Raw genomic sequence first — 14,975 nt, forward strand, 5'->3', positions numbered from 1 at the left:
CGGTGTCCACGGGAAAGCCTGCCACTTTCATAGGGACCAAACCACAAATGGAAACAGAGATTTGAGTCAGCCCCTTTTACTGCATCAAGAAACTAAGTGAAGGCCCAGGTTTAGGCATAAACACACGTGGAGGGTATTTTTAAGTGAATTCACAAATATATCACTTCAGCACCAACTGAAATTTCCAAGCAGTCTGCTGTGGGAAAAAAACAATGCAAATGTCATTATCAAGGAAATTCAGAAAGATGTCGTTTCCTGGTGACAACAGGCAACATTCCAGGAAATTCTTTTCACTGATGTCTGAATAAAAATTTTAAGTCACGCATGAAGAAGAAAACAATTCTATACATAACCACTAAATGACATTATATCATATTTCAGTCTTTACAGGAATCAGTTCTATTCTGTTTTAATCTTTCAGTTCGTGAGTTTTTCCATATACTTAGGAACAATTAACTGCCTCCATATAGAAAAAAGTGAAATTATTACTAGTTTAATCTTCATCACGACTACACGAATACTAATTTGCTATTGCTCATATTGTTAATTCTATATTATCTTCTGACTTTCCACTTTGTTTTATTTTATTTTATAATACTTTAGTCACTTCTTTTATCTTTTTTCTTTTTTTCCTGTGGGAATATTTAAATTACTCTTAAAATTTCCATGAAATCTAAGGATACTAAAGATGTTGAAAAGTTACTGTTAGGTTTGCAATCTTAACTCTTTCTCCACTCTCCTTTGTGGAAGGTATTAAATGCTTGGGTATAAAACACAATTTGTTGCTTATGTATACAGTTCATTTTTCTAACAGGTTTATGGTATATGGGTTGTCACAGATCTGTGTTAAAAAAATAAGTGAAAAAACAATCAATTAAGAAGAATACCACAAAATCCTCTAGATCAAACCACACAGTATTAGTAGCTATAGCCAAAAAATAGTAGCACTGGATGTAAAGTAAATTTTCATCGATACAGTTTTAAAGGGAATGCATCAAGAAGTTTTTATTGAGTAATAGTTCAGTTTATCCACCATTCTTTCATAACCAGGACATCTTGAATACACATACATTGTTGTTTATTTTGGTACCTCTTGCAAATCTTTCAGATGAGATTTCGCCAGTGGTAGTGATTACAAGAGCTGGACTTATTTACAAAGGGAGGACAAGGCTGGAGAAGACGTTTTTATGTTTTGCTCTGAAAAAAAATGAAGACTAATGATCACACTGATGTCTTTCAGAAGAGAATTCACACGGGAACAGCCTGGCTGCCAAGAATACTTTGTTCCTTGTGCTCCAAAATCAGAAACACAGGAAAAAAATTATTCCATTGATCAAGAGAAATGCAGCTTACATCGCAAGTTGTGATAATAACAAATAAGATATTTCTTCAGGGTAACTTGGACCAGCCCCATAAAAGATGCTGAAAAAGAGAGGCAAATTTTATTCATCATTATGTGGAATTATGCAACTGAAATTAGGAGTGGTATAATGTTTTCTTGCAGAAAAAGACTTCCGCGGGGAGGGGGATTGATAAGGTTTTTTTTACCATATTTTATGGGTAATCTGTTTTCCAAGTAAAGAACACCACAAATGCAGCCTGGCAGCTACCTCATATCAGCTGAGCCCCTACCGTACATTTTTACGCATCAAGATGCGTTATACGATGCTGATGACTGTTTCTACAGCCTGTGCAGCTTTACCTTGTACACATGAAAATATTTAGGTCTGACAATCTTTCATGACGCGGTTTGTGAAACGTGTACGACATCTCAGAAAAGAGATGTTAAGCAGCTTGTTCCTGCCTTTTACGTGTAAACCAGAACAAGACAACCAAAATAGTCATCCCCTGTACTGCCCTATTAGGATCTCTTCACTATTATATTCAGATACTTTCATCTATATCCTTGATCATTTGTCTCCTTTTCTTCTGATGCCCAGCAGCATCACGATGCTTCCCTAAAACCCCTCCATAATACTTTCCCTTTTTTCCAACATTAATCTGGGCTTCCTCTTGCATCTGCTCACCCTTCAGCTGATACACTGCAACGTTGAGAAGCGGAGGAAAACACAAATGTTAACACGACAAGCTGTACTTAGAGCACTGATCTTTCAAGCAGTGAAGCAAAATGTTATCTTTCATTTCAACACTGTAATCAGAACGTAAGGCTTCACACATTCTCTCAGTTCCTGGGCATCATATTTAGTTTGCTAAGTTGCAGTGTCCATGTACATGCTGCGGAGTAACAGATGGACATTTGTCAGAACATTTAAAATTAAATTCCATCAAACTAGGAAGCATACCACAAAGTTTTTTAAAATAACAGGAGTGTAATTTCAAGAAATTCATAAACACACAGCAAATATTCTGCTAAAGGAAGTTTGAAAAAGGTTGGTTGTTACCTTTCTAAAAAAAACTGAAAAGAAAAATAAAATGTATTACATTTTACTTGGGTATGGAACTAAATAGAAGGCTACCCACAAGCAGATGTCAGGAAAGCTCCTGAAAGAGACGGCAGTTTGAATGGGATACAGTTATAGAGGAGAAACTTTTCTGTTTTATTGATCAAAGCGGCATTCTACAGCCTGGCATACACCACACTTCTCAGCTTTGTGTTTTGCTCTTTCTTCACCATTTTTAGGACAGCAATTCATGACAATTTTGGAAAGTAAAAAGAAATAGAGAATCACAGGGAATTGATCAGAGACCTGACACTGGTTAGCAAAGGAAGTGTGTTTCATAATTTATCCATGACAAGGAGTATTTGAGAGTGACTTCCACCCTGCTCTAAATCATAAGTACATGTTAAAAATATTAATGTATCAAATGAGACATTTACTAAGGAATGTACAATCTCCAAAAGCACCATGAAACGAAAATGCTATTTTGAAATACAATAATTAAGAATGAAATGTATGTCAAATGTATGTATGAAAAACCCTGGGAAGAATCCAAAATTAATCTATCACTTCTTAATTTGAAAAGAAAGACAGCAGGCCTTCAAACTATTGAATTTAACTATTTAGATCTATTATAATGTTTCGGTCATCTGTTTCATTATTTTCAAAGGTTGGTGTATATGCCTTTGAATTCATAAAGTAATATATAACTTTCTAAATCTCATTGCAGATGAAATCTTGAAGTGTAGATAGTTCAAGTTTACCTAAGAAAGGTCAGTGGAATATAAAAATGCATCACTTTACAAAAGGAGGAATGAGGCTGAAAAATAACGTAGAGACAAGCCTTCTCTTTTAGAAGTGTCAAATACGTTAAGATTTTGGAGTAGTAAATTCTAAATTACCATTTAAGAAAACTGTTATTAAATTACTTACCATCCATATTATTATAGAAGTATAGGATATCGTAACTAATTGCATCCCTCCTCAACTTCATCAAAACAATGTCTTTTGAAACACCTCACTTGCTATGCTCACCTCTCGCATAATGAATAAAAGCTGGCGTGCATGGAGATGGGAGATGCTACAGAATCCAGTGTACTTCAGAACCCAACGCACTTCAAGACAGGCAGCAAAAGCAATGCCGCATTTTGTACTGCTGCCTTTTCTGCATATAAGGCTATAAACTGCAGATACTTGTGACAAAAACACTCTGATCTACAAATCCTGATATACCGCAGTTTAAATAAACTGTGTGTTGTGAAGGAGCCATGCCTAATCTATGTGTAACATTTTGATTTCTCAGCCTACTGAAATTTATGGGAAAAAAACCAGCAGTCCTGTTTATCCGTTTGAATTCCAGAAAAAGGAAAAGAGTAAATTTGAATTTCTGTTAAGCTACTAAGAAAACACCACTTACATTAGTTATTTTAAAATTAATCTCTTCAGTATCAGAGTTTTTCTCTCAAAACCAGTAATTTATCTAGCTCTGAAAACTAATTTTGGACATTTGCGGTATGGATACAAACTATAGTAGCTATTCCTAAATGACACCATTTTTAAACAGCCCCTCAAATAAGTGAGATCAAAATCTCAGACTGAAATAAAAATCAAATTAGTGTATACAACGTCTAACAGGAACATTTAACAATCACATTTTAAAAATGTCTTGCCTTTAAGTAAAACATTATGGCGAAGATAACCCCAAAATAGCCAAAAAACAGGCCAGATCCTGGATAACAAAGCCACAAGTCGCCATCAAAGAAAAGATCAGTTTTGTGTCCTACAGCCAGAAAGAGCAGGGAACATCAGAGGGGCTCAAATTCCCCTTCAGAGGGAAGGTGAACCTTGTGCCACCCTTACCAACGGGAGCCCAAAGTCTTCCCAGTCAGAGGATATTAATACTTCTTACTCAAATGCAACATATTCTTGCTATGTGATGTCTTCATGCCCCAGTTTGAAAAAAAAAACAAAAACAAAAACAAAGCATCATTATTAAGTCTACACATTATTTCCTCTACATTGTGTTATCATGAGGAAGCCTGATTAAGGGTATGATTAAGAATTCCGACATAGTCTTTTCAAGAAACTTGATTTTACTTTTTCATTTCTTTTTCTGGCATTAAAAAAGGCCCAGATTCTTCTCGTAGCTTCAACCACGCAGGATGTGAAAGGCTGCAAGATCAAGGGAAGTAAATCAAAGGAAGAAAAGCAAGCTTTGCCCTCCTTTCTCCTCACCAGGGAAGATAATTGTTATCAATCTCTCAAACTAAAGAATGTATTTGTTCATGTAAGTGAAATACACTGTTGCACAGGATAAAGGTGGCCTCATACTGATGCTCTTTGGAAAGAATTTCACTCCGTATGAATGAAGCATGAGTGTTGTCTTTTATCTTACTTGGGCAAATTTGACAGAGTAAGAGTGTTTATGCTTTGTAGCTTTATATGCCAATGACTTATTAAGCCATAAATCAATAAGAATGTGGAAGCGGATGATCCTCTGGGGTTTCTTCCTTCCCCTCGAATTTTTACATTACTCTATAAGAAATAAAAGGAGTAGTAACTACTTGAGATTCTCTCTCTACTGTCTGCCATTCAGGGGGAAAAAAAAGAGGGTCAAAAATAACCTCCCACTTGTGGCAACTGAAGCTATTTGTTCAGTGTTATTTTTATAGGCTACTTGTGAAACTAGAAGGCAGGCGTGAAAGCTGGGAAGTTCTACTCCTCACTGCCAGTAAAACACACAATAATACAATAACATACTTCTGTACCCCTGCAGCTGCACGAGCTCTAAAAAGAACCATGCAAGAGTGAAACTGTTTGCAAAAAGTCTCCTTAAAGGCTGAGTTGATTACCTGCATCGGTATCTACGGTAATACTACTTATGGTATTAATACCTGCAATCGGTATTATACGGTACCTATTAGTACCGTATATGGTTTTTATGAAAAGTCACCAGCCTCTCCAGTTGTGAAACCAGGAGAACTGCTGGGGACTTTGCTGGTATTTTATGATAGTTGATTTGCATAATATTATTAAGGCATTAAAAAGTTTTACAATGCAAGTCGTATAGTCAAGAAGTAACGAATCGCAGGAAACTAATTCAGTGGACCTCCAATGCACAAAAATAAATCTCACGTAGGAAATCAACATATTAAAAAACCCTGGCATGCTAAGGGCAATTAGATTCCAGACAAGCTTAAACAATCAGTTTGCATTCTCCCCCACACCTTAGGGATTACTGAAAATACAGTATCACCTAAATTAAAGAAGAAAGATAATAAGGACGTGGTACAAAAAAAATGCTTTGAATTGTTATTCTCGGCACTGACCTGCTGCCTCTCCAGGGCACCGCGGGAGTTATTCCCTCTGAAAGGCAGCGCTCCAGGGCTGAACACCGCTCCAGCAGCCTCTCAGCTTCCAAGATGAAATACGTATCAGACACCTTAAATGGCCACTACACAAGAAACTGGTGCCAAATATCTCTCAATATTTGTCTTTCTTAGTTTTACGCTTTTGTAACTGTTTTCAACTTCATTATCAAGACTTAACCTTTACACTTGGTAGAGCAAACTTTGGCTCGCAACAACGTTTTGTGTTCAAACTGGGCTCAGGTCAATCCGACAACCCGAAGATGCTTTTCTTTCCTATGTCGTAACAAATTCACTTTTTAAAGAGAGTATTTAAGATGGAAGATAGAAAATTGAGAGTGATGGAAGGATTTTGGGTGGAGAAGGAGCAGCTATGACAGACCCGAGATGGGGAGCTATAGATAGATAGATAGAAAGCTCTGGTCTGTACTTCTCTTTCTGTTATTTGTGCATAGGTACAGGCTGAATCTCTAAATTACTGATCTTTGTCTTGTTGGATTTATGTATGCATTAGACCATAGTTTTGACATGTTTCATTACTGTCAATTTATCTGCTTTATCTACACATGGTGGTAGCAGCATCTACTGAAGACAATAGACACTAATTCCCCTTCTGAGATAAGAGCCTTCATCTATGGCATACCTCATGCATCTCTGCTAACCAAAAGTGAAAAGAAAGTCTTTTTAGGTCATAAGAATATATGGTTATAAAATGACAAAAAAAAATCAGAGGGCTAAAGGCCAATGCCATACTGGAAGCTATTTGTTGTTCATTTTCAGAACTGGCAAGGACAGAGAAATGTGACAAATATGTAATGAAAATGCATGGAAGATAAGGAAACTTCATGCACAAAAGAAGTATTTAAGAACGTACAGTAAGAAACAGATAAAAGCAAAGTGAGACCAAATATATATGCATGCGTAGAAACACTGATTGAGAAATCTAACTGCAGTGATTTCCATCCTCTCATCACAACTGAGCGTGTACTAAATGGATAAACTGCTACTTGACATTTCCTAAATAAATACCATGGGAAGAGTACTTATTTTACTTTAATGAATCATTTTGGCTCCTACAACAGAAAGTAGCTGTGATGAACCATAATCCGCTTTGGGAAATATAATTCTATAATGGAGATCTATATGGACTGAAATATCAGAAGTTGTGGTCTCCAACAGGTCGACTTCAAAAGAGATTCTGATTCATCCATGCCCACTTCTGCTTATGTTGGATCATAGCTGTTGACATACTGTATCTGCCATGCAGAGAGATATTCCTCTACTAGAGGTAAGAAAGCCATATGGTTCGTGGATGACTATGAATTTTCACAAGGCAAACTGAACTACACATAATTTTTTTTCAGTAGTTATTCAAACAAAACTACCCATTTAGCTAACAGAATATTTTAGGTTCAGGTAGGATATTTTGGCCCATATAATACATTTCAAAGAACTGAAAAAGTCTCTCTTAAATACAATCATAATTGATGAGCTAACACTATCTCTCTGCATTAGTGGTCCTCTGGTTCACCATGCACGGTTAGATAAACAAATTCACTGTAGTGGTGAACTGAAGCAGCAAATAAGACTTGTCTTGTTCATGGAGTAGAACTGAAGCAGCTGTTTTTGTTTGACTGATGCAGTTTGAAAAGGCCCCCTGATGGTATACCTCAGAAAAAACAAGGGTTTATTTCAATGTTCTTTTTATTACCAAAACTACTCAGAGAATTATCATAGCTGTAGAAGGAAATTGCTCTGACTACCTGTAATTGCAAACAGGAAAAAAAAGTTCCTGCCAAAGGCAGGTGTAAAATAACATTTTACCACCTTTGTTAAGGCACACAAAAACTTTCCCAATAGTTACTCCAATGTCCATAATTTACCAAGACAAATCTCTCAACCAAGCTGAAATTTAGTCATCCAGGCTGCATCCATGAATATTTCCTATTAGAACATCCACCACCAGAAAAAAACTGTTGTAAGCATGAAGCTGTAGCTTGCCCAGGACCGGCAATGTGCAAGAGAGCCTGCGGTTGGTTCCCCCCTGGGCAGGATGCTACAGCGAAAACGGAATACCCAAGCTTTCCTCAGGATCAGGTATGAATGTCCTATTCAGGGACACATTTCTCCTATCACATCTACCAACTAATATGAAAGTAACTTGCTTCATATATTGGAATTTATTAGAATATAATTTTGAGTTAGCCATAACGGACCTTGACATTTTTCTCTTGATTTGGTAACTTTCTCTTTTAACAGCTTGGCATAGCCAACGATACCACCATGAATACCAGTGGGACTTCGCCCTGCACAAATGTGAGATCCCAATCCCATTAAGTCATTAGGAATATTACCACCGATTCAGTGAACCTTGGATTCGACTGTGCGGTTTTACGCGTTACATAGACAAAACACGTTCTCCTCAACACCTCTGTCAAAAGCCGTCTGTGTTTGCTGGTTGTTAAATGCTTGCTTAAAGCATTTCTGACTTCACTCCAAGTGTAATTTCAACTTGTACCGGAAATTTAAACTCATTTCAGAGGGACTAGAAATTCTAAAAAGTTAAGAAAGAGGTATGCCCTATACTCTTCTAGCGCAAACTAAACTTATGTGTAACTAAATGCAAATATCACTTTATAGTACTAAAATGAAAGGCTAAAAATAATCTAAAATAGAATCAACGAATTTATTTGACAGTCTTGGTTTTTACTCTGTGTGTAACTGAACAATGGCATAATAAATGCATTCTTTAACTTAGGAATATTATGTCAGATCACACAGGGTCTGACTACAACACTCAGAATTAAATCTCCAATGCATAACATTGTAATTCATAAAACCATTAAAATCATCTGAGTCCATTTTAACCACGTACCAGACATCTTGAAAAGCATGCAAAATGATGGGGGGGGAAAACCTTTCAAATATAAATGATGAAATCTAGTTAGCGCTGTAAAAATAGCTACACACAGTAAAATTAAAACTTGCAGTTCTGAAAGAAAGTGCTTTGTGCAAACCATCTGGAAATGACTTGAAAGTATAATTGCTGTCGCGCAGAAAGCATAGAAAAATAAAACTTCTACTCTTCCTATTTTACCTGTTCTCCAGATAAAACACAAAGCCGGAAATGAAACTAATCACAGATGTGAAAGGCTGATACCTCAAATACATTCGCATTATAAAATAGCATTATCCCCTGCTCTGGACCAGATTCGCTTTTTAAAACAAGTCCAGTACAACTAATAGGCTCCCGTGACATACCCCAAGCTGCACTACAAAACATCCAGCTACTCAGACCCCACAGGAGATTTCTCAGCCATCCGCACTTGGATTTGCACTCGGTCACACTCGGGTGACCCTTCCTCCTAGCAGGATGTCCCCTTGCAGCCATCTACTAACCTAAATGGCTTGGGGGATTCGGTATTTCAAATTTTGCTAGCGCCCTGCTTGTGATGCTGCTCCGCAGCACACAGAAATACACAGAAACCATGCCAGCCCTGAGAAGGGCACTTCAGTTTCGCAGCCTGATACTTGGGCTCACACCACCCCGAGTGACTGGAGCACTTCACCTCCGTTCTAAGTGCCTCAATTTGGAAGAGATTCAAATATCACCCGCTCCCAAGGCACAGCAAGCCGGTGTAACGCCGTCACGGAGCTCAATCGGAAACGAACGACAAAAGGTTCGTGGCTGCAGACTGAGAAACCCTCGGAAGTTCCAGGGAAGTTGGGGCTGAAGCGCTTTATCGGTGCATTTACCGCTGAACGCGGCACTGCGCGGCACCGGCCCCGCTGCTAGAACTGGGGCACCGGCAGCGTAAAGAATTAAGTTATGGAGGCGACAGCAAGCGGGGCCTGAGGAGAAAGCCCCGCCGGCTGGAGGGCTCCCCCCCGCCCCGCTCCCCTCCCCGGGACCGGCCGCACCGGGCCGGGCCGTCCCCTCGCAGCCGCCCCGAGGTGGCGACCGCCGGGCGGTTCGCCGGCTCCACTGCGGGAGGCGAGTTTCGGGGAGGCGAGACGGGCCGGGGCGCGCCGCCGTTTTTAGTGTGATACCGGTTAATTATTTTATTTCTCGGGCAGACCGCGTTTCCAAGGACCGCGGCGGGGCTCGGCCAAGCCGGCGGCAAACGCCCTCCCCGCGGGGACAGCCACCCGTGATCGCCCCGGCGACCGGGGTGGGCAGCGCGGCAGATGCACTGCCTCCGCGCTCCGCCTGCGCACCCGTGGACTTTTCCGACCGCGCCGAGCGCTGCGCGCCCGCGGCGGGGCAGCTGCACGGAGCCGGGGCGGGACGCGCCCGCCGCCCGCCCCTCCTCGGATACCGGTCTGCGGGGTCGGGCCCCCCCCGACGTACCCGCGCCCCCCTCCGCACGGCGGCCGGGAACGACCACGGGGGAAGCGGTGCAGCCGCCGGTGCGGCCGCCGGTGCAGCCCCGGCTCCCCTGGCCCCCACAATCACGCGCTCCTGAAATTTAAACCGCCGCCCGTACTGCGGCTCCCCGCGCAGCATCCCCCGCCCCGCCGCTCCCTCCGGCCAGACCGGCCGCACAGAGGGTCCGTCCGTGCCCCCCCGTACCCCCTCGCCGCTTCTCCCCGCGCCCCGTGCCATCCCGCCGCCGCCCCGCGCCGGCACAGGGGCACCCCCGCCGCGACACCGTCCTGCCCGGGCTGTGCCGAGGGGAGACCCCTGCCACGGCGAGACCCCCGCCGCGGCGCCAGGACACGCGGGTGACGGGCGGGGGGACGACACGACCACCGACGGCGCGGCTCAGCGCGCCCGTCCCCGACGGCGGCGGTCCCCACACGCACCGGCAACCCGGTTCCTTTCGCTGCCCGGGCTGGGGCATCCCGCCGTGCGGCGCGCCCGCCGCCCCGACGGCGTCCCCCCTCCCGTCCCCTTCCCGCCGTTACCTTTTTCAGCGCTGACATTCTAGTGCATTATTGACGCGGCGGGCGCGGGCTGCGCGCGGGGCTGCCGGTCAGGTGCAGGAGACGCCCGGCCGGCAGCGGCAGCGGGAGCAGCGGATGGCGCCCAGCATCGCCCCCGCCCCCCCCCCCCCCGGCCGCCGCCGCTCACCCCGCCGGGTCCCGCCGCCGCCGCCCGGCCCCCCCTCCCCGCGCGCACCCCCGCCCTCGCTCCCGCGCGCGCGGCGGCGGCGGCGGCGGCGGCGGCGGCGGCGGCGGCGGCGGCGCCCACCGGCTCGTGCGCAGCCGCGCGCCCCCTGCTGGAGGTGGGGGGCACCGCGGCGGGCGGGGCGACGGGCACGCCCCCGCCGCCGCCTCCGCCAATGGCGCGCCTCCACTCCGGTGACGGACAGTCGCGGCGGCGAGCAGGAAGGAGGGCGAGCGCAGAGCTGCCGTTTGCGCGGGGCCGCCTGTGCGCCCGGGGCCATGGCCCTGAGCAGGAGGGAAGGTAAGGCGAGGCCGCGCCGGTGAGGGGATAGCGAGTGGGGGCGTCTCTGCTGCCGCGCCCGCTCCCTGGGGCCGGGGACTGAGGGAGCCGCGGGGGGGAGGCGGCCGTTAACGGCCCCGTGCGCGGCCGCCTTCAGCTGAGGCGTGTTTCCGACAGGGCGCACCGCGATGCCGCCGTTCCTCACGGCCGAGCCGCCGGGATCGTGTGTCCCTCCCCGCCGGTGAGGGCGGCGGGGAGCCGGGGGTGGGTGGGGAGCCCGGCAGCGGGGGTAGCTGCCCGCGGGAGGGACGCTGAGGGACGGGCCGGAGCCGGGTCGCGGCCTCGCGGTTCGAGCCCCTCTGGGAGCTCCGGTCCTGTGTCCCCTTGGCTGGGACGCGCCAGGGAGAGCTCCTGCGGTGTATTCCTGTCTCTGTCTGTGTGTGTGAATAAAACTACTTATTTAATCGTAAAGTATTTTCACATGAGCACTCCGTGTACATATGCACGTGCACTCGTTGTTTGTGACCACACAGCTTGGCCCGTTTAAAGTGGGTTAGCACAGTTCTGAAATACCCGTGGTACTGTGCTTGCAAAGAAAAAACCCCTTCTCCTGAGCATAACTTCAGTCCATTTGGTTTCCCTTTATGTTTTATAAGACACGGCCTTGTGCAGGAAGAAAGCAATCATAAAAATACAGGTGTTCTTTTAAGTGGTATCTTGCTCTTAAGGGTGGGTGAGTAAGGCTGAGCTATGAGAGCTAAATGCTTGCCTACTGTGTTGACTTTGTGGCTGATGCTTGAGTTTTCAAACAGTTCCAGCATCCTGAAACTCGAATCCTTCCTGCAAGGATAACACCGTGAGAGTGAGACTGAACAGCGAGGGTTAGTGTTTAAGCTGTTTGCTGGCTGACTGCAACTAGTGGTAGTTTTGAAGGAAGAATAAAAACAGAGTAGTAGTCTCTGTGTTTTAAATGCAGCTTCATTGTGAGAAATGGAGAAGGCTGGTGGAGTAACTGGTTTGTTTCTAGTGTGACTTTCTTTGAGGAAAGACAGAGAACTGCAAATTGATGTCTTCTGGGAGAAAGTTGGAGGTGGGAAGAGTGAGTTCATTCACTTGTAAATAAACGTGTGACCCTAGAGCTGAGAGTGGGTGAAACAAATTCCAAGGCACTCAAATTGTTTTAAAACCAAAGGTCAAATAAAGAAACATTTGCTTCTGTATGGTGGAAGAGAAAGCTAAAATGATCATGCTGGGTGACTGTCTTTACTGTGTAAAGTTAGAAATCACTTAGTTTTCTTCAGCCACTCTAAGGAGTGATGACTTAAGATTGAGAAGAAAATACAATAAAAGGATGATGGGATGCCACATGGTCACCCAGGATGAAATAACAAAATTGAAAGAGTTTGCAACCTCATCTGATCAGCCTCTGCAGCCAATAGCGTATATGGAAACTATTGACTTTCTATTGTATAAAACTATGTACTAAAAAACTATAAACTATAAAACTATATACTATATATATTTAAAGAGACAGGTGTCTCAGAAAAGAGCTGAAAAAGAAGATTTAGATGCTTCTCTTTAAGGTTGCTTTTGCTCCTACGTATAGGAGTCAGTTGAAGATGCTGAAGATAGACTTTTTGTCTGCATTACAAGTGAACACTGAAGCTTTTTATTTTTTTCTTGAACTGGGCCATAATGCAGAATAAATGTGATGGTCAACAGCTTGTAGGTCATGAGCCTAATTGTCAATGAAGAGAATCTAAATAGCTGAAAGACAGTAAGTCAGCAGTGCAGGTAAGTGAAATGCACTTCACTTTGCCAGGAAAGGGTTGGGCAGGTATAACTGAGAAATTGCAAAGTTTTGTGGGTCTTCTTGAGTTGCTCATGTACCAAGGATTCGTAACAGGGCTAGAGGTACTAGTAGTTGTCATTATGTGTATTACTGACAAGGATGACTGTCCTCTCTGGGACAGCTGGATTCATAATTCATAGGTGTTAAACATCATCAGTTACATCTTTAGAGCTGTAGGCATCATTCGTGTAAGTTTGTGCAGCCTCAAGCTAACACTATCGTAAAGGGTTATAGAGTGGCGTTCCATCTGCTAAAGGGTAGAGTTAAGATACTGGTGTAGGGATAGTGTACATTACTGACCTTAACCGCTAACAAGAAGCGATACAAAAGTTACTGTGCTGCACAAAGGATGATCTTGTGGTACTACAGGAGACTACATATTTGAGACATCAAACTGAAAATCAAATGTGGCCAGTTGATAGTCATCAGTAACACAGTAACAAAAGGTTTTAAACAGTGAGAGTATTGTATTGAGGAGCGCTATTTTCATCTCCTTGTGATGACTCAAATAACTTGGGCTTGGGGCCGGAAGCCCTTACTTGTAGTAGGGATTGAAATTAAATTGTAGTTCCTTAGTTTGGGTTTTTTTCAATGACTATATCGGATATTAAACAGCCTAATTCTTGCATAAAAATACACCAGTGTTTTTTCGTTCTTTCTAATTGTTTAAGAACAACTTTGCCTCTTACAGATCCTGGTTTTATTTTTTTATATGATTTTTTAATTTATTTTTATAATTTAATGTGTGTGGTGTACTTTGTTCACTTCAAGCTTTGCATCCAGATAAGAGTTCTTTAGGTTAAAGTAAGGTTTGAGCTTACTGAAATGTGTAAAGTTTACACCTGTGCCAGCAGGGGACTGGTCTTGGTGACCAGTAATGTTATAAGTGCACAGCCTTTTTTTTTTTTTTTTTTTTTCTTTTTTCTTCTTCTTCTTCTTTCCCTCAAAATCTGCCTCAGAAGGGACAGGGTGGGGAAGGGGGAAGGTCTTCTTACAGCTATGGTTTGCAGTTGGCCTAACTTTGAGTAGACAAAATTATGATTATTATGATGATCATTATTTACTAATAATAATAATATTCAGCAAAGTTGAGCTTCTTTAGTAAGGGTGGTTGAGATATCTTTAGATGTTGTGAGTGATGTCTGTTTGATTGTGCCAGGTAAGATCAAGATAACGGTGTAGCATGAGAAATGTATTGTTAAGTATTGTGAGAGATGTTTAGAAAAATGGATAGCATGTACAAATTGAAATAATGAAGATGATCTGTTTTCCCAGGGCTGTAGTAGGAGTGGACATCTTACAAGGTTTCACTGTGAGGCAGACAGGGATCTTATGAACAGCTGGAACAAAATCCTGATGTTCTCATTGTGTTGGTTATATAGTGTCTTATCATCTGTGTCACGTCAAGTTTATTAGATGTCTAGGACCTTGTGGCTGCAATTAAGGCGGCCTACTGAGACATCTCTCAAGCCTTTGTTGAGACAGGATGGCACGATCTATTAGTCAGGTTCTTATTGAACTACATAGTCATGTAGAATTTGCTGACAGATGTAACACCAGTCTTGCTGATTTGAAACTGCAATGTGACACAGAGATCATGCTTGGCGAAGCTGAATCAATTTTGTCTAAGTTAAGAAGAGAAAACAAATGTCTGCTTTTCCTAGTGAATAACTTACTGGTTTGTATCTGTGATTGCTATGAACTGTGTTGGCCTGGGTGCACACAGGTCAATCTTCGAGTGCTGAATCGCTCTCCCATTGTGACTCACTCCTTAATCTGGGTGAATACATAAATGTGGGGTATGTAATCACTATATTCTTTTCCTTTCCTTCCTTTCTACCCTACTGACATGTGCTACCATGTGCTATATACTTAAATAATTTCCTCCTGTTCCAAAGTTGCCTCAAAGACAGGAGAATGGTATGTTACTGAGTTTCAGATAACAAAATGGTTTTCCATATATTGTA

The 14,975-nt window shown here is 43.2% G+C and overlaps 2 protein-coding genes across 5 annotated transcripts in view; one reads left to right on the forward strand and one right to left on the reverse strand.

Moving 5' to 3' along the window:
- The window catches only part of DLGAP2 (DLG associated protein 2), a 467,238-nt gene extending 456,442 nt beyond the window's left edge, over window positions 1-10,796 (reverse strand). Inside the window, exon 1 of the mRNA XM_054195364.1 lies at window positions 10,676-10,796. Coding sequence (XP_054051339.1) covers window positions 10,676-10,693 — 18 coding nt within the window. The 5' untranslated portion in view covers window positions 10,694-10,796. The remainder of the gene's footprint in view (window positions 1-10,675) is intronic.
- Window positions 10,797-11,094: 298 nt separating this feature from the next.
- ERICH1 (glutamate rich 1) overlaps window positions 11,095-14,975 on the forward strand; it is a 97,399-nt gene continuing 93,518 nt past the window's right edge. For all 4 annotated transcript variants that reach the window (XR_008465475.1, XR_008465474.1, XM_054195566.1 and 1 more), the window contains exon 1: window positions 11,095-11,177. Coding sequence is in view for 2 of the 4 variants with exons in the window: in XM_054195566.1 (XP_054051541.1) it covers window positions 11,156-11,177 (22 nt within the window). In the remaining 2 variants the exon portion in view is untranslated. The remainder of the gene's footprint in view (window positions 11,178-14,975) is intronic.

This window comes from Rissa tridactyla, chromosome 3 (genome assembly GCF_028500815.1).
Source record: "Rissa tridactyla isolate bRisTri1 chromosome 3, bRisTri1.patW.cur.20221130, whole genome shotgun sequence".
Taxonomy (NCBI): Eukaryota; Metazoa; Chordata; class Aves; order Charadriiformes; family Laridae; genus Rissa; species Rissa tridactyla.